The sequence below is a fragment of the Parasteatoda tepidariorum genome, chromosome 8 (assembly GCF_043381705.1).
Source record: "Parasteatoda tepidariorum isolate YZ-2023 chromosome 8, CAS_Ptep_4.0, whole genome shotgun sequence".
Classification (NCBI taxonomy): Eukaryota; Metazoa; Arthropoda; class Arachnida; order Araneae; family Theridiidae; genus Parasteatoda; species Parasteatoda tepidariorum.
In genome coordinates, this window is record NC_092211.1 from 89,969,411 (window position 1) to 89,990,646 (window position 21,236).

At 31.8% G+C, this 21,236-nt stretch overlaps 1 protein-coding gene across 2 annotated transcripts in view; it reads left to right on the forward strand.

The window, feature by feature from the left end:
• LOC107442144 (PDF receptor) overlaps window positions 1-21,236 on the forward strand; it is a 120,002-nt gene that overhangs the window by 90,258 nt on the left and 8,508 nt on the right. For both annotated transcript variants that reach the window (XM_071184360.1, XM_071184359.1), the window contains exons 8-9: window positions 1,242-1,311; window positions 4,782-4,867. In XM_071184360.1, coding sequence (XP_071040461.1) covers window positions 1,242-1,311; window positions 4,782-4,867 — 156 coding nt within the window. The remainder of the gene's footprint in view (window positions 1-1,241; window positions 1,312-4,781; window positions 4,868-21,236) is intronic.

The following is a 21,236-nucleotide window of genomic DNA, read 5'->3' on the forward strand; positions in this document are numbered from 1 at the left end:
AACGCTTAAAACTTCTAACAACTAATATGAACGTAGAACAAGTATTGCATTGCTTTATATTTTTTAAATGACTCATAATAATTTTAAAGACCAAATTATTCTTTTAATTCAATATTTTTGCTTCATTTAAGGCATTTTTTGCGCAATTTTTGCATTAAGGGCATTTTTGACCCTTTTTAAGGGTATTTGTTGAGATTTTTTAGGTCATCAAAATCCGGACTCTAGTAATAAATAATCTCAGCTACTTTTAACGTGATTTCATGAAAAACACTTTAATCTTAAATAAAATTCCATAGAAAAGTAATTTTGATCAATTTTTGTTGCTAAACAATATTTTTATCATAAATAATCATATTTATAATTTTTTTTCCTTTGTTGTGCGTTTTTTTCATTATTACTTCCAAACTTTTTTCTTGTTTCGCCTTCGACAACAAATTCTATGTAAGCAATTAATCTGAGTACTAACGCAGCTCTATTTGAAACTTACTATAATTACGAATATTATCGAATAATAGTAATTCTAGTATGTCTTTTCCGCTTTCCATTACTCGTAATAACCAACTAATACGTTATTGAATTCGGATGTTTTAAGAGATGGCATCGAATTTAACAACAAACCATTTTACACAATAATTAAACTTTGAACTTTGGAATTCATACTCAATTAACTCATAATAAACTTAAACATATCACAAAGGATAAATGTCAATATAGATATAACATTTTTGTAAATAAGCAAAATAAAATTGAAATTCAAAGTAGGTGCTATTGAATCGAAATAAATTCTGTGTGAATGAATTGTGCATTACTAATTTATTTTCTACAAAATGAACGTTCAAATAAAGGCTTACAAGATATTTTTCCTGGTGAATGAAGAGATTAACTGCTGATTCTAAGTCAGAATCTTAATTATCAGAATTAGATTGGAATTTCTTCGTCTTGGCTCATCATTATTAGAATAATTTTAATTTCGTACGCTACTTTAAAAAGAAAAAATTGTTCTGGAATATTCTATCTCTAAATAAATGGAAATATGTGATATTTATTTCAATTGGAAAAATACAGATTTCGTATCACCTGATGTGCAACTTAAATGTTTTCTCAAAATTTTCCAAAAAAAAAAACAACAGTTGATTCCAGAAGTACTCTTTCTAGCGATTGAATTTTAATATTTTATTAGGAAAAAAAGAAATATACTGTGTTTGATCCAATAAAAGTTTCCTTTCTCTTTCCTCTTGTAGATGTTGGTGGGGATATGCTCTTAGTCCATATTACTGGATTTTGGAAGGACCGAGAGTTTGTATCATATTGGTAAGTAACACCATTACTTTTATAAAACTACATAAATATTTTATAAGAGAAAGTCGGGGAGAACTTTAGAGAGCGGCAACAGTTGTCCTTCTGTAAAACTATATTTCCAGATAGTGATTGAATGGAATGCTAAGAAAAGAGAATGATCAGTTTGAGTGTTCAGGGTTTTTTGAACTTTTCGTACCGAAAGGCCACATCAATGAATAGAGTGGCTAGAGATAATATTGTTACCGCCAATGAGCTATGCAATAGTGTGGTGAAGGAAAGTCAGGGGTTCCAATTTATGCTGAATATGAAAATCTCAGGGTATTGGAGTGGAGTTTGTATTTGTATAGTGGACTAGTTGAAGAATTTTGACAAATTGAAGATTGTGACCAAAACAGAAGATGACGAAAACAATACTTGAACCGGATCAGAATTAATAAAAAGCTTTTATTTTATATATTTGCAGAGCTCGAGATACCAAATATCAATTTTATCCATAAGAATTTCAGTTGAATCAATTTTGCATAAATATTAATAAGGACAGGCCATGGGAGATAAATCCCCCACAACCTGCCTAATCAAAAGCCAAATTAAAAAGTACATGTAATTTGTTCCCAACAGACATAGAGGCATGGGCAGGAGATCCAAAATTGGCGAATTATCAAAATATAACATAGCCAAAACAAAGCCAACCAGCATATCAATATTGGGTTTGAAAGAATACCTTGGCGATTACGAGTTGCCAATAAATTTATGAGAATTATTACAACCATGCAACTGAAACATATTTTCGGTTAGAAAATTTAGAATTAAAAAGTTATTAATAGATTTTTGTTTTCGATTGGAGGCGACAGTGAATTAAGAAGTCTGCATTAGTAATGAAATAAAAAGTATCCGTTACATTGATCTAAAAGAGAAGAATAAATATTTTATATTCGTTTCAAAAGATTAAGTCTTTGATTTAATTTAAAAGTAATTCTATTAATAAAAATCAGCTTAAGTAATAAGAGATATTTAAAAGGATAGGAAGTAAATATGTAATGCCAATTGTGGCATCACAAATAGATTAGATTAACTAGAGTGATCCCTTCAAGTGCTAGATACGCACTTTTACATTAGTTTCCGCATTCTCCCGTACATAAGATTTGAAGCAACTGCGCATGCTCGCGTTTATTTTAGATACAACGTATCTTTGTTATTTTAACATGATTAACGCTACAAAGACGAAGCTACAAGCACGCTGTTTATAGATGTTAAATGGTGTTTTCTGTTTAAGCCTACCTTCGAACTTAAAACATAGACATGGAATGCGAATTTGAGGAAATATATGGATGAAATTTAGAAATGAATTGTGTGATATTACAACAATTGGCTAAACGAAGAGATCATCTACGTCCGATGTAAATGTTTCTTTTGATTTTTTAGTCAAAGTTAAAACGTTACTACGTTAGCGTTTTTACTTACGTATTTTCGCGAAATGGCATGCATTCTGAGGCATGCGCAATTACTCAAAATCTTACTCGCGGGAGCTGACGTAAATTTTCGAAATCTCTGTTGTTTCATTTCTTAAAATACTAAGGTAACCTGCATATTACCTATTAGGCAATAACTTAAGTGAAATATAGTGTATTGTAGGGGTTGTATTAACGTATACACTACAATAATGGAATGTGGACTTTAGTTTTGAATATTTTTTAAACATTTATCAAGAAATACTTAAAGAATTAATTTTTAATTTTACAGGTGTTCAGGTCAGGCGATTTTTCATATTTATCAATAGTTCAAAGCTTTCAGAGGTTTGGGAGATCGGCAATAAATTACAAAAGTGCTTTTGAACACCCCCCATAATATAGTTTGTAGCTGTTACTTTGATTATCAAATGCAATAACTGCGTAATATTTCGTGTACCTAACATAAATATTCATGGCATTTTTTTATAGAAAAGAAACTAGTTTTTTGCCTTACATTTTTTTATTAGAGTTGTATTCAATTGATATTCAATAAAAAGAAACAAAATTTCAGTGGCAATTTTGAATGGATTAGAAAAATATTATTTTAAAATTTGAAAACATTCTTTGAAATTTTTATAAAACTATCTAATTCTATTTCCAATTAAAAAAGTCCTGTTATGATTCATTTACATGATTTGAAACCAGCTATTATATTTATATCTGATCAATAATCCATTATTTATTTAATATTTATTATTATTTTTTTTTTTGAAAATTATTTAAGCAAAAACCGAGTTTGAGGAATAGCAAAATTTAAAAGTATATATAGTTATTGTAATAGCATCGCATTGAAAAAATTCTTAAAAAATACCCATTTGAACAAAATTGCACCAGTATTTATTTTTCATTGAACTTTTCAATTCAAAATAAAGTAACTAAATTCATCAACTAGATTTTTGTTTTTTAATAACCTGCTCTCAACGTATATAGCAGTTCTTCTTCGATTTCATTTCAACAGAAATCTTAACTCAATAGTTTATTAATTTTTAGCTTATGCGTTCGTTACATACAGGGTGCGTTCTGAAAATAATTCGCCTGATTTTATTGTGACACGACTATCAATCGCAGCGCACTCAGATTGGTCTAAAAATGTGGTGGGGGAATTGTCCTTCCAAATACGCCTGGTCTCAGGTCACTCCGAGTAGTAGGAGCGGTAGGACGTGTCTTTGCGCAAAGTCTTTTTTTCGATCGAGTCACGGCGTGATGGAGTGTTCGCTGGAAAGCGATAAAGTTTTGTGTGCGGATTGGGAAGAATGCGACGGAAACTCATCACATGCCTTTAAGGTGAAATGCATTTCGAGACCTCAGTGTGGAAGGTGGCACAAGGCCTTCAAGGAGGGTCGGGAGAAGGTCACCGACGAGCCTCGTTCTGGACGCCCAACAACAGCTCGAACAGAAGAAAACGTGCAGCGTGTCAGACGGTCGGTTAAGCATTCAGGCAATCACCAACACCCTGAACTTGTCAAAATGTGTGGTACGTGGAATTGTGACGGAGAGGATTTGCAAATGAGAAAGGTCTGTGCGAATCTTGTGCCGAAGGAGTTGACGGGGGAGCAAAAACTACCTGACCCAAAGTAAGACCCCCTTGGTGCCCCAACCTCCCTATTGCCCTGACTTGGCACCGTGTGACTTTTTTTTTCCTTCGACTGAAAAGAGAGCTGAAGGGAAGGCACTGAGAGTCGGTGGAGAACATCCAAGCTCATGTTACAAGGTTCCTGAGAGGCATTCCTGTCGAGGAGTTCCTGGGTGCCTTCCAGGCCAGGTAGAATCGTCTCCGCAAGTGTATTGAAGCACAAGGGAACTATTTTGAAGAATTTTAACCATTTGTACCCATAGGATCAATAAATCTATTTTTCCCAGAAAATGCGCATTACTTTCAGAACGCACCCTGTATAACTATTACGATAAAACGATACTGATAATAATACTGACATGACTGTACATTTTATTGCTTAGTGTGCTGTTTGATTGCAGATTAATTTCATGATATTGCTGAACATTGTGTGCATCGTTGTGATGAAAGTTCAAGTCAACACATCCAGTGAGTTTCAACAGATTAGGTAAGATCTCATTTAAGATTCAGGTTGCAATTTCGAAAGAAATGCTGCAATGAAATGACACTGTTGAAGAAAGTCGTTCGCATTTTACAGCAAAAGTTGCTGACACCGCGACTGCCAGCAGGTGCTGTAAAAATGACATACAAAGTTGCTGTTTCGAATATGAAACCAGACTGATGTCAATTTCAAAAAATGCTGCAAATATTACAGCAAGCTACTGCACAAGTCACGCTGTTTTGTTTCTGACAATGCTGTGAATATAACTGCACATGGCTGTGTTGTGCACAGTCAGTAACAGCACGTTGTGGAAGTTACATCAGTGTGCTGAAATTTTTGCAGCAGTATTCTAAGCAGCAACTTTGTAAATTTTACAGCTGCTGCCTTCAGACGCGGTGTGAGAAAGTTCTGTTGTAAAATGCATAGAATTCGTTTTACAGTGTATCACATTGTTTCTCAACGGGGGCGGTGGGAGTATGCTGAGGGGCGCTGAATTTGCTTTGGGCAATAGGGGCAGGTCGGAATGAATATGGGTTTCCTTCATCGTTTGCATTTTGCTGCCACAGTGACGGTTAATAAAAAGAAGTGTCGGCAATACAGTGTCACGTATTTGAAGTTCGGATTTGTTCAATCGCCGTAGAACTCTCAATTACGCAATTGTTTACTTTGTAACAAAGTTTTATGTAATGAGGCAATGAAACCATCCCGTTCGCAAGAGCATTTGCAAAAAATTCATCCTGACAAACAAAATAAAGATTTGTCATTTTTCACTAACATCAAGGACACGTTTCTGAAGGCATTTTCGGCCTCAGGCTTACTAGCAACCTCATCACAAAAAAGCGACGATGGTTTGATAACCTCTTATAATATATTAAAATTAATTGCTAAATCTGGGAATCTTTCGTACCATCGGCGAGGCGTTGATATTGCCGGCTGGCAAGGAAGTTATAGAAACAGTTTTACACCATCCAGCTACATCTAATACAATCAAGAATATCTTATTAAGCAACGACACAGTGCGACGACGAATTGATGAGATAGTTGAAGTTTCCTTATGCAAACTTTTGATAGCTAACGAATTTTCCTTTCAAGTTGGTGAGTCAATCTTACCAAGTAATGGGGCTTTACTGTTGGCGTACGTCTGGTTTGCGAAGGAAGGAAAAATTATTCAAGAAATGCTTTTTGCAAGAAGCTTGATTGAAGATACCAGAGATAAATCTGTTTTTTATACTGTCAAAGATTACTTTAAAGAGAAAAACATTCCTCTTGCTAATATTATATCTGTTGCCACTGTTAGACCTCCTGCAATGATGGGTCGACATCGTGGGTTTATCACCTTTTTGAAGAGGGAGTTTGGCTGTTCCCTGCGTAATTCACAGACAGCATTTAGTTGGAAAAAAATGATCGTTTGCATCAGTCATTGCAATATGTCGAGCTCTGCTGTGAACAAAATTCGCACTAATGCTCTCAACAATCGATTATTCAGAAACTGTGTAAAAAAACAAACAATGAATTATATCACTTGCTACTACACACTGAGATACCCTGGCTTTCCTAAGGTGCCTATCTCAATAGGTTTTAGAACATTTTCGACTCCGTGCTTGAGTTCCTCGAAGACAGGGATGTAACTCTGGAAGACGAATTACTGGAATTTAAGATAGACGTTTGCATGCATGACGGATTTATTTGCAAAATTTAATGGTGCTAATTTAAAACTTCCAAGCAACGAACTCAATTTGATCACTACAGAATCAGTTATATCTGCCTTTCTAAAAACACTCATTTTGTGGAAGCGGAATTTCGGTCTGAATGAGTTCAGCCAATTTCCAATCTTATCGGATCTTAAAAAGAATGATGAAATTCCCTCTGATACTAAAGAATATTGTCAACACCTTCAGTCTTTACAGTTGGACTTTTCTCAGCGTTTTACAGATGATTTGTTCCTGAAAGTCCTCAAAGGGGTTATGAATCCTTTTGTGAATTTTGAAATAGCAGAGGTTTAGATTCAGGAGGAATTGGTCGAACTTCTACTAATGAAACTTTGAAATAGTGATCGACTCACAGAATTTTGGCTTCAAGGTAACATAGGTCGCCTCCACCCTAGACTGTGGACTATCATCAATGCTTTAATTGCAATTAATTGCTTTCCCTTCCTCCTACCTTTTCAAACAAAGATTCAGTGCTGTGACGAATCTAGTCACAAAAAAGAGAAATCGAGGGGACTTGCATCTCCACCTCACGAAAAAAATTTAACGAACTTTAAAAAACTTTCTCTGAACCTTCAAACACATTCATCTCCCTTACATAGTTACTTAATTGTTTTGTTGATACTACTTTTTAGAGTTAAAAAATATATTTTTGGGTGTTTTGAGTTATTTAATTAAGAAAAAAAATGACTCTTTTTAACCATATGTTTCTTTGTTGCTGTTTTTTTTTCATTGCCTTACTTATTTTGATCATAACAAATAGACTGCGATTACCACTCGGGAGAAAAGTATTTGGTTAACGTGCATATTAATTTAAAAAAAATACTCATTGCCTCTTATGATTCAGCTCACCCCCTGCGTCCCCATGCTCTAAATAATTGGATTTTCACGAAGGGGGGCTTTGACATTTTAACTTCGATCACCCATTTGCAGCAGGAAGCAAACCTAGCTTCAGATCAATGGATACAAGTTTGTCTGGAGAGTAAAGGTGGCTGGTCCGCAATGCTATCCTTGTTGCCACTATCATTGATAAAGAAATTATGGAGCCATAACTATCTGAATCACAATCGGCTGTTTTATGTCAAATGCTTCTTCTTCTTCTTCAGGAGCGCAACAGCCCTTTGCAGGCCTTGGCTGACTCAACAGCACGCCTTCTCCAGCTCCCTCTGTCCATGGCAACTCCCCTCCAGTTCTTAAGTTTTAGGACTTTGAGGTCGTTTTCGGTGTCGTTGAGCCATGTCAAATGCTTTGTTTTATTTTATTAATATAATTTTAAGATGGCTGGTGATATGTAAAAGATTTCAATTCATATTCCGCTTCTTTAAGGACGGCGTGTTACTCTAGAAACATTTTATTAATTTGTGAGAAGATTTAGATATCACATTATTTCATATTCCGTTCATTTCTGTTTCGTAACACTCCGTTATTAGACCATTAGACGGAACATTTAATCTTAATGGAACTTTATAAGATTATTTACGCCCGTCAAAATTATTACAAATTATATCTACGAAATACTTTTTATATTTAAACGCACATTGTAGTAGATCTGAAGGCTGTGCCGAGTGTTAACATTGACGTTCATTTAAATATCAAGGTAGCTTTTTCCCATTTTTAACTGAAACAAGATACTATCAAATTCATTCATCTAAATGATTTTCTTACGTTGACATCAAGCCTAATTAAACAGAAAAAAATTCTTTTGTCGATAATATAATTCAAATTTCTTTACACATTCGAATCTCGTTACGGGTAGTCCACATTTCTCAACAAAACACTATGTCTTATATTTTCCGGTCATGGATTTTGTGTACATCTTCACAAAAAAATCGGTTTAAATCAGTCACCTCCAAAACAACTCTGAAAATGCCGTAGGTTTTTTTTTTCTTTTTTTTGATCTATCTTGTGGTACTGCTTTTTATTATTGGTTAAGTGAGTCCGATTTTCCTTTACTCTTACAGAGTTTATCTTAGTTCATGAATATATATGATAGAAAATCAATAGCCTGAAATTAGGTGGAAAAGGAAATGCCCCCAAATAAAATGAAAGCTATGCATTTGAAGAGAAAGCCAAACAATGGATAGTGTGTGTGAAGATGATAGGAATAAAAATGATCCGTAGTTATTGTTTGGTAAAAAACTATAGGTACTTTTATTTGGAAGTTATAATTTATAAAATAAGTCATAAGCAGTGGTATCCAAAATTTTTTTGTTGAAAAGAGTCATTTCACTTCTCTATTAATTTTTAAGGAATAAATTTCAAAACAGCGTTAATGTTTGTAAATTATAGCTATTTTTGAGCACACTGTTATAACTGACAGATATGCCATACCAAGTAAACGCTTTAGAATATTACGTGAATATTTATCAAACACATTATTCCATTTTAACTGCATTCTCCCCCCCCCCTCCTGAGGGTTAATTAAACTAAAAAAATACTAATAAAATGCATGGAATATAATTTTTTTAACTTTTTTTTGTTTTGACCCTTTAACAGTATGATTGAAATTCATTTTTTATTGGGGGTAGGAAAAGAAGGTTCTTCAAAACACAAGTCCTCTAAATGCTCATGGCAAAGCAAGACTCTTCTTTTTCTATATTATATATTTAGTTGAGAAAACTCTTTCACAAACAGCTATTGGCCAATAGCAATTCATTTCCAAAATATAAGAAGCACAATAGGGGGGTCATTGTTACCCTTTTTACATTCACTAATCTATTACTCTATGCATAATTTTAAAGGGAATTATCTTCAACAGCAGAAGAAACTAGCAATTTTATCAAAAATTTTTGAGGAGTATTTTCACTGCCAGTAAATATTTTCAACACTCAAATCCAATGCGTGAAATACGCGCCTAGATACGTATTAACGAACTCTGGTCATGGGTATTTTCTACTTAGAAAGTACGACAAAAACAGTTCTAGGACATGTAAGTTGAATAAATGACACAATTTATGTCTCCAAATTAGAGATGAAGCTCAAAAAAATTAATTATAAAAAAATATTCGATTTAATTTAAATGTTCAAATGCAAATTTTATGTCTTATGGAGCCACAGTACTACAATATGCAGAACTGGGTCTTCAGTATAACTTGGATAAATAATTTCTTATTGAACCATTCATAGCAAACCGGAAAAACTACGATTGCGGGGGTCAAACATAAAATATCAAATAATGACTGAAAAATGTATTAAAAGTTATGTACACAAAGTATAAGCAAATTTATTTAGAAAATTACATTTTTACTGCAGAAATATTTATGATGCAAAAAATGAATGAATGAACACATTTATGCATTTACTTATTTAAAATAATTGAACATTTTAGTTTGAGCACTCTCTTCTCTAGGCAAACGATATATTTTGTAACGGATTGCTCTTCATTTTCCGTGAATGTGATGACAAAAATTCTTAATTGTTTATAACTTTAAGGCTTTCTGTTAGCACTGCTTGTAATTCGTCATCGGTATCACTTCTTTAAGCTTCGGCAACCGTTTCTTAAACCAACAACTGAGGTATAGACATCAAACGTAATGTTGGGTGACCAAACTGTAACAAATCTTTCTTCTCTATCATTAGCAAGCTTTTTTTCGATCATTAGAACAAAAATATTCTGGGTGATTTTTTTAATACTTTATTTTGAGCACAGAATATTTTATAATTTTATATTTCATTTTGAGCACTCTATTTGTTTAAACTTCATTTAAAAGATTTCTTTTTTGTTTTAAAAGAAAAACAATCTTTTTTCTGAAAACACCTTCTGAAGATGAATGTTATATTTGCCTAAATTCATGACTTATTACTAAACAATTAACTGTGCACTTATTATTAATTTCATACCCGTTAAAGATAACATTTTATAATTTTTTTAAAAATTTAATCTGATATTTATCTATTCTTTTTTCCAAAAATACATGACATTCTTTGAAATTTTTTGCGTATCCTTTGCTAAAATGTTTTCAAATCTATGAAACTGTGAAACCAAGTAAAACAAATTTGTTGAAAAGTTTCGTTGTAGCTGAAAGCGTTAAATTTTAAAAAGAACATTTATTAAATTCTTTTCAATAAAATTAATCAAACTTAAATTTTTCTTTAACATTATTTTTCTATGAAAAATAATGAATTAAAATTTTTATGACATTTTAAAAATGAACTTGCAAAAAGAGTGTTTTAAATAATTTTTCGAATAATTTATTAATGAAAACCTCGAGATATTTTCTAATTTCTAAAGAGAGCTTAAAGAAATGTACTTGAATTTTAGATCAAGTTTTTGATTGGCGTTTTCTTGATGGTTTTTTGTATTTAACGATTTTTGATGCTTTTGTATTCAACAGAAAAGACTAAAAATATAGGGTCGAAATAAGGCTTAATAATTTTTGTAATTTTTAGAGATTTTTTTTTAAACTCAAAATTTCTCTGTTTTTAGATTTCTATAAAATTAAATTCCTTTCTAGTTCAAAACTAATAAAAACTATTTTGGATGATACAAAAAAAAACATTTTTAATGTAAATTATGCAATAACAGACATGCGTATTATACTAAAATTACCTTTCGAAAATGTTGATTGCAGAATGATCTTGACGTAAATGTATAAACGTTCAAGGTAGCAGATATATAGTTAAAATATAAAAATAATCATTCCTACCTGGTAAAACTCAATTTAGTTTGAGAACATGCCATATTCTAGAGATTCAGGTTTTTTTTTTCTCCTGTAAAAGTATTTTTTTTTTGGAGATGACCGGTTTTCGAACTCATTCATTCAATTAAAGAAAACTAATATTTCAGGGAACAACAGAATAAAAATTTTAATAAATCACAGAGAATTGGAACTCAAAATAAATCAATGCTTGTTTAATTGTCAAACAGAGGAAGGGCGACCAAGGTAATCAGACGGCAGAGTTTGATAGCGTTTTTTCATAGCGACCCCTAGTGTGTAGAATTTCCTGATTTCATTTTTGTCAAGGATTCTAAAAATATACATTTAAAGAGGACATTTTATTCCAAACCCGAGAAAATAAAATTGTGCAATATGACAAAGCTTAAAAATTACGTGACATTCAGTGCAAAGGGAATCGAAACGAATACTTGCATTACCTTTCAATTACGATTAAAAAAAAAAGAAACATTTGGATGGTGATTCTTATCTTTATAAAAAATGTATAAAACTATTGCCTTGAAAATCGATTTAATTAGTTGGGGGAAAAAAACACATCCAAAGATGAGTCTAATCAAATATGCGATCCTCTGTGTGATTCTCATATAAATGAGTTTTATTTATTCAGGTCTATTCCTTCTTGAGGGAAGCAATCTATATTTAAAGGAACTTATATTCTATCTCTATTGTAGTTGAATATAGAAATCGAAAAATATCTACGAATAAACACTTTCATTTATTTACTGTTGCACAAACTATTAAAGTGCGGCAATTGTATAAATACCAGTTAGAACACATCAAAAAGACGCATCCAGGAGTACGGTGTAGAATAAAATAAATATTTTAAACTCTAAAGTTTTCAATTTAGACAGAGGAGGACAAAATAATTTCGTTTTTTTCTAGAACTTAAACAAAAACCTAAGGAAAAAAAAGCGTTGGGCACATCATTTTGAAAGACGTGGGGGATTTTGGGTAGTGATAGGGTTTTATTATGAAAGTGATGCGAATGACGTCATTCATTTGAGTTCTGTTTAGTTTTTCTTCTTTTGGCTCAGTGTTTGCAAGTTTATTTAAGGGAGAATCTCATTGAAAAATTGACTGGTGATGCATTTTGCTCTCACCATGTGTGAACAACTTGAAACAATCATAACAGTGAAAATTTAGGAACCTTATTGGGTCAAAGGTTCGATTCACGGTAAACGTTTTGTGGAAATTTTATACATTATGAATTATATTTGACAATAATAGGGGGGGGGGGCACAGACTGCTTGTAGTCAATGGAAAACAATCAAAAACCTGTATTATGAATTGGTACCTAACTATGTTCTATCTTATTCAGAAAAAGAGCATATCGAATTCAAAATTACATCCTCTCAAACACAAAAGCAAATTAATAAAAACTTGCCAAAAAAAAATTGACTGTTAATCCTTAAACTTTCACAAGAATTTTCTTTTCTTTTAATGATATCAGAAATGTTTTCTCTTAATAAGCAGCTTGACTCTGCAGATTCCTAAAAGTAAATAAAAAAAAATTACAAAAAGAAAAATGAGATTCTGGAATTTTATATTATTTCTTTTCCCGAGGTACTCCGTTTTTTTTTTTTATCTTTCAGATAATGCTCGGGCATTTAGGAAAAAAAATGCCTTCATTCATCGGGTAAATTGAAAACTTAAACAGAACCTTCAGCAATCACAAAATGTCTTCTAGTAACCCGATGTACTCAAAAAGCGAATTTTTCTGAAAGCAGTCCTCGAAAATAAATGTAATCCAAAATTGAATTTAAAAGGAATAAAAAGAGAGGAGGAAGTAAAATATAAAATGGATACTCTCTTCGCTTTCTCAATTTTAAATGATTTCGATGGATTTTATCAATAATTCAATTCCCTGTGTTCATGACAGGAAAATGAATACTACCCAGTTGAAATTTTAACGGAGAAAATAATCCGTACAAAACTTTGTTAGGAATCATCATTCATAAAATCTTATTAAAAATCGTTATTAGACAACCTATTTGTAAAACTATTTAAAAAATGTACTTAAAATCCCAGATGAAACAAATTCTATAGAGAAGTTAAAATTTGGTACTAATATTTATCGAAAAAAAATTTCCTTTTGAGTGTCTAGTTCTTACATAAATCAATTTAATATTAAAGCTAAATATCATTTTCTATGAACAATGCTCAGAAAGAACAGTAAACAACCTGTTTGATTTTTGATCAAATGAGTGAATTTTTACGTACATACTTCACGATTCGAAAGCTTAAATATGCACCATGAAATAGTATAAGTTACGAGCTTACTTTCTCAGTATTAACATATATCTTTTTCGAAGGATTCTTGATTGATTCTCAAAATATGGGGATGAGATACCCGCCATTTGGAAAGTAGGGTCCCCAACCGGTCGAAAAATAAATCACCTAAATGTTAATTTTTGTGTGTGTGTGTATTCCGTCATCAGGACGAAGTCACCTATAAAACTTTTATTTCTCAAAAATGAATCGACCGATATCATTTAAATTCTCAATTTTGTCGTTTAAAATTAAATGAATTAAAATAGTTTAAAAATTTTATACCTAAAAATTCAAAAATTTTTAGGTCAATCCTATATATATGTATTTTAATATATCGAAATAAATATTTATTTTTTGTATGAAAATATATTGGGTCTCGTTTTTTCATCAAGTTAAAAACTTTTTGGAATCACTTCATTAGTTCCGGAAAATGGCGAAGCACGCAAAATGGTGAAATTAACATTTTATGGGGAACAAACTTTCGAACTATCTCCTGACCAAATTATTGGAATCCTATTTTCCGGATTGAGGCTTAAAATATCATCTGCACTTATTAATTAGAATGTTTAAGTGTGGGCCTTCAAACTAATAAAGATTTAGTTTGTGAAAATTTGATCAAAAAATATTCAGGGTAAACCAATACCTTTAAAGTCTACTGAAATGATGATTGATGTGTGTATTCCTATTGGACAAATAAATCACGTGATCATTGACAGCTTGACATATCTGTAACTGTTTTGACTTTTAGAGCAACCAGAAAAATGTGGCAGTCCAGTGATTAAAGCGATATTATGAAAACTTTATTTTGCTTTCGGAAATTGGCTTAAACAATGAAGTATTGATATCAAATATTATTTAACATGGAGAAAAAGTTATTTGGGTTCGCAAATCCATCCCCATCAGAATTGTCAAGTCATTTGGCGTTCACTCGCTTGTAAACTGCAGAAAATTTCAGTGATCAAAATGGTGGCAATTACTTCCTACAAAATTTCTGCAGGATCGTAATTCTTGGCATAGTGAAACAGCAAGAATGTACAAACGTAATATTCACAAACACCAATATTTATAATGACAGTAAAGACAAGATACACGTCATTCAGACTATGCCATATAAAGTTAAGACTTTTGGATGAAATATATACATTTATTCTTGAAATAAAAATACTTTGCAAATCAAACCCTTCACTTAGAGTACAGAGGGAGATGAATTAGAACTAGGCTTGACTGAACAGAAGTGGATTGGGTAAAAAACAATTGAATGCAGTTAAACTTAAAATATAAATACATATTTTATCGGCGAACTTTTGATCCTCCAATACTAGATCCTGGAGTTCCTTTGTCTTCTGGATTAGGTTTGAAATGACAAGGCTACGGAGTTGAACATGGGTAGCCGTTAGAGGGAAATCAAAATTGTCACATTGTTTCGTGTGCAGTAAAAAACACACTATGAAAGGAAAAGCAATGACAGAGTTGCTGAAAAGGCCATTTTTATTCATAAATTGAACACGATCCTATTTCTTCGTATTGTGTTACACATTCAATTTTCTTATTTATTTTTGATTTTTTTTTTTCAATTTTATGTAATTGCTCCTTTTATTGCGATTACCATAATAACAAAATGTTCCTACTACAAATTACAATTATAATCAATATAAATTATAATTACTTCAAAATTATGGTTACTTCAAATTATAATGATACATTTTATTTACAAAATTATATTTGTTTCTTTTTATGCAACTATTTCATATTATACTCTACATAATTCTAATTTTATACTATATTTATATTTTTTTTGTTAAGAAAAAAAACTATGATGAATAATGGGACTGGGTGATTGCAATCAGCGGGTTGTTAAGAAATTTTTAACAAAAACTGCGAAGGACGAATTCGTTTCGTAAATCATTTAAAATAGGAACGTGCTTCATATCAGCTTTAAATTCCAGGATTAATTATTAAAAAATATGAAAATAGTTAAAAGATTTCAGGAAAGCAACCCATTAGACATTGCAATAGGTCAGTTAAAAATTAGGAAAAAAATGTCAATAATTGTCAAAAATTGTTATTGTCAAACTTTTCAAAAAAATTTTATTATAAGTGTCAAAAATTTTTATCTTGTTTTTGCACGTAAAATCTTTTCATTGAAAAGAAATAAATAATTTAAATTAAAAAAAAGAAAGATTTCTGCTCACCCTCCTCCTTCCTTTCCAAATTCAAATTTAATTTCTTTAACCGCTCAAGAGATGAAAAAAAAACAACTTTGAAGCCATGTTCAGAAGTGCCATTCAATAGAAAAGGGAATATTTATTAAGTTGGAAACTATGCAAATGAAAATTTATTGTTTAAACAGGTGTGATCTTCAGCTTTTTTAAAAAACTGCTTCGATTCAAAGAACAACTGCCATCAAACTATTTAACAAAAACCATTATAACATTTTATAAAAGGAAATAAGTCTCGTGTCTTCATACAAACTAAATCATAATTAAACAAAACCCCGCTTACGTAGACTTGGATGCGATTTGTACGTAAGTGATTGACAACACTAGTGAAATTAGTGGATTCTTTATTCAGATAAAAGTTGCCTTTAGAAGTTGTCTTGAGTTATTTAAAGGAAAATATCCATCCTCATATATTCAGTGAAATAAAAGAAAATTATCGTCCTTGAGAACTTTTGATCTAATGATCGAATTTTAACGCAATAAAATACTATTTTCATGGTAGGAAGATCACACTTTAAATATGCTTCATAGTCCCATAAAATAAATAACAAAATCAGACGCAAAAACATTTTATAAGACAAAGTTTAATTATATTTTCAATTAAGACTGATTTAAGTTTAATCATCTCGGTAAGTAGGTACTTTATTTACGGCGCACTAAAGCTGCATAATGAGCTATTGGCGACTGTTTGGAAAACATCCCTGAGGATGATCCGAAGACACGCCATCACAAATTTGATCCTCTGCAGAAGGTATCTCATTTGTGAGATCATTTCCTCAATTTAGACATAAATCTGAAAGGGAAGGAAATTTTCTCCAGATTCATGTACCCATGGTTATTGCTCGGTAACCGACCGTAAAACTTTCGATTCCACAGATCTAAAACAAAGAACGATACAATTTTAAAACAAAAAATAAATTTAAAAAAAATTTTGCTTAATGGCGTTTTTTATGTTAATAAGTTAAAATCAGACTTGACATTCATATAATGGTTTTAATTGAAAATTAAAAAGAGCTTTTGATCACCTATGAATTTTATTTAAGTTATTTAAGAATAGATGAAAAAATTTTTGGTTATCAGACTTAACTAATCGAGGCCTTAAATGTAAGTTAGCAGTGCTAGACGGAACATGGGTTGCCATCTAGCACTAGTCCCCTTGCCGTCAGGCTAAATATGGAGATTTTCGTGGTTTCCCTTTCCGTGTAACGCAAATGCGGGTTAGTTCCATCAAAAAGTCCTTCACGAAGGCGAATTTCTCCCAATACTTGATCCAAAAGTTTTGTTGCTTGGGTCGGCTGTTCAACGACGGTTATACAAAGCAATTTCATAGAGTCTTGGTGGCTCAGGAGATAGAGTGCTGCTCTCCCAATGAGGTGAGCTGAATTAGAACTTCAGCGATGGCTGGTCGATACGAATTCCGCATCTAGCTTAAACGAATCATGGATTAGAGTCCCCTTGACGTCAGGCTAACCATGGGAGATTTTCGTGGTTTACCTCTCTATGTAACGCAAATGTAGGTTATTTTTGTCTGAAAGTTCTCCATGAAGGCAAAATTCTCCTAATACTTGATCTAGACAATGCTTGTTACAATCCCAATACTTGTCTTCTGGATTGGTTTCAAATTTACAAAGCTACGGAGTTGAACATTAGTAGCCGTAAACTCGAAATTGTTTAGGCTGTTCAGCGATTGTTGTAAAATGAAACCCATTTCATAAAAATTTGGAATCTTTAGGGAAAAAACATGATCTGAATCGGTGCTTACGTTCTCGAGCAAACATACATTCAGACAGACTTTCGCTTATATATATATATATAGAGAGAGAGATAAGTCGAATGAATAGCTACAGAGCAGTTCTGATTTAAGCTCAGCTGTCTTGGATTAAACGAAATTAGTTAAGAACATTAATAAAGTATTACAAGCTCTGTTGTTAAATTTTCATAAAATAAATTTTCAATCATTTAAAAATTCACTTTTATTTTAGAATCAATTTTAATCATAATAATAATTAGTATCTCAACTTCTGTAAATGAGAATATAATGAATATAACGACTCATGGAATATTATGAATCATAAAATTATTCTAAAACACTTAAAAGTTTAATTATCTCTACATTATTTCATATTTTGTTTTGTTTTCTGACTTGTAATTTTTTTTATATTCGTAGTAGTTAATAATCGTGATTGTATATTTAGCGTGTTTACTTTTAATAATTATTGAAGAGAAAAATGACTCTTTCGAAATTTTAAGGATTAATTATAAAAGCATTTAACTTTTGTACGAGATAGTTTTTCATAAGTTCAAATGAGCGTATAATTTTCTAGTAATTAAAATTGATTCAAGTCTTTCTTTTCTAATAGTAAAGACAGTTTAAAAACAAATGCTTCTGAAATAAAAAAGTGAAATATAATAGGTGTAGAACATTTGATGATAAACACACGATTAGTCTTAGAAAAAATATTTCAATGACAAATATATAGATAGATAGATATGTATGTGTGTACGTATAATTGTCATTGCCATTTTTAATGAGGGGTTGATATAAAATCTCTGAAAAATAGCAATTCAGAAATATTTATTTAATTTAAAACTAATGAAAATGTTGTTGGCACATTATTCTAATCGAACTTTTTTCTTGTCATCAAGGTTATAATTTTACGTTCCTTATAATACAAACTGTTTTTTATCGCATTAAATCTCAAGTTACCATTTATTAAAAATTGTGATTACATTTGGGTAAATGAGTTTTACAATTGTGTTTAAAAACATGGATGGATCCAAAACGTAAAACGAAAATGTCGTGCATGGCATACTTTCTAAATTGCAGTTACCTCCTTTTAATTTTATTTCATAATTATGTTACCACGAATGACCAAAATGGGGGACAATCACAGAGTCCGCTTTGGTATTTAAGTGCCCGGTATGCCCTACATCAATGTTTTTTTTTAAGGTTCAATGACACTGCTCAGTATGCATTCAACTGATCTTTCTCCTAATCTACACTCAGTAGATATTAAAATATCGTATCAATATAAACTACGAATAAATGAATATCAAATTGGATATAGCAAATATTTTGGACATTCACCAAAGCAACTGTGTGATTGTTGGCATTCACCTGTGAAAGTCGACATTCTCTTGATTTCGGTCCTTCACGGTAATTTGCCTTCGAGGGTGGTATTTTTCATTCCAAACTCAATCACAAGTGGAGACCTCGATCGAGATTTAGCTTAAATCAAATCTGATGATTAATAGAGAGATTTTTCCCCCTTACTCAATCGCTATTTGAAAGCATCAAAATCTCTCAACAAATCGCAGCAGGTGTAGAAAATAATTGAAGCGTTTTGTAACGCAACTCCATGTAACGTCTCGCTAATGCAAGTTACAATCGTTTTCTGACCACTACAAATGTTGCATCATAATAGAGGATGTATCATCAATCAAATTTCCAACTAACAACTAGAGTGCCCAAATCTCAACAGCAGATTTGTACTAGATGACTGTAAAAAAAAAATTTATTCCGATCGACAAATTTTTTCACAAAAGGAGTTTTTTGACCACTTGTCGACTAGCCATAGTGAGCTGTGCTAGATATAATAGTACGTGCTACAATAGTTTCCTGGTTGCAGTAAACAGAACTATTAAAAATATGTAGCTTAGGATACTCATAAAAGTGATAAAATAGTTTTTTTGAAAAATTCAACTAATTAAGCTTCATTAATTTTTTGGGATTTTTAATTCTAACACATATTTCTAGCTATTCTTTCATATTTAATAACGTACTACTAGCTGAATACCCGTTCTTCGCAAGGGGAAAATAAAATATAAAAATCTTGAATCAGTAGTGAAGACACAATACGAAATTTTCGCACAGATTTGGCAGCACAACACTGTTGAAGAGCGTAGATAAAGAACCAGGTAAGTGACATTTGTAGGGATATTTATGAATCAGGGAAAATAACATAAAGTGGTTGCGTCATTATGGGCGCGTTTAATGTAACAGAATTGTTCTTGCTTTCACTTTAATCTTGCATAACCAATCTACATTAACTTTTAGAATGAATACGGGATTTTTATTGTCAAATTAAGCAGTAGTAAAACAAAATTATTAGTCCCGCAGCCTAATAAATTGGTAAATTTAATTGCTCACTTTTTTTCTTCTTACCCTGATTATAGCCTCTCTGAAAATGTCACTTACATGGTTTTCCACTAATCTTATTAATGAAGCTAAAATATTTTTTTTTCATTTATTATTATTTCTTGCCCTTTCCCGTGGCTTTACATTAGTATATTAAGCAAAACACGTTTTTTGTAGTCCATTCCATTAGAATAGAAACTGACTAAATTTAAAATCACTTGGCGTGATGGTATTGCTCGCTGTTTACTCATGATAATCAAAATTTACAATGAAGTTTATCACAATGAAGTAAATTTATCTGGTACATGTCCTTTTCAAGGGGCTGGCAGTAAGACATTGATTTCGACAACATCGGTATTAAAACTGCTTTGCATTTTTGCAGTTTTAATAATCAGCAAATATATTTTTATAATATGATATATCTATATTAGTATATTTGGCACTTATTACTTAACCCTTCAACATTTAAGTTTTGTGCGAAAAACATTTATCCATGGCTACAAACTAAAGCCGAAATTTTTGAAACAAACAAAATTCTTATAAGATCTTGATCAGGATTTTGGAACATGACCATTTTTCTATCTGACTACTAATTTACTATAAAAATTATTTATAAGTACTGCTGGGAAAAAAATTCTTTCATTTATAATTCATAAAATTTGAATATACTATCTTCCTAACTGTTGACCAAACATATTCTGAAACTACGGAAAACGCGTTGTAGAATTCTTTTTGAAACTGCGCCAATTGCCATAATACCAGGAATACATATATTACTAAAATTAAGCCTCATCTGCGTCAGGTGATTTTTTTACAGTCCCCTAAACGAGTTTCCCATTAATCTTTTCTTCATTCACTTTGCTTTTTAGCACGTAACCATTTTTTATTTATTCAATTAATACACATTATCAATATTAATTATGCAATGATATCAATTATAATATGGCGAATAATAATATCCCCAAAACAAATATTGTTGTAGTTAATTTACGTCGCACTAGAGCTGCACAATGGGCTATTGGCGACGGTCTGGGAAACATCCCTGAGGATGATCCGAAGACATGCCATCACAATTTTGATCCTCTGCAGATGGCACCCCAGCTTCGGTAGCCCAACGACCAATACGCGAAGCCGAGTACTTTACGGTAGAACAGTTTAACGAGGACCAGTACCGCACACCCTCGGTCCCTACGCAGACTGATCCAAGTGGTCACCCACCCCAAAACGAATAAGTATGGTATTTCCATTTACTTAGCTTTTTAGTAATCAGATTACTTTTTTATTTATATTAGTAGATATTATCAAGCCTGGATAGTTTGGTTGGTAGGTCATTGGATTCGTGTTCGTGAGAACGGGAGTTCGAAT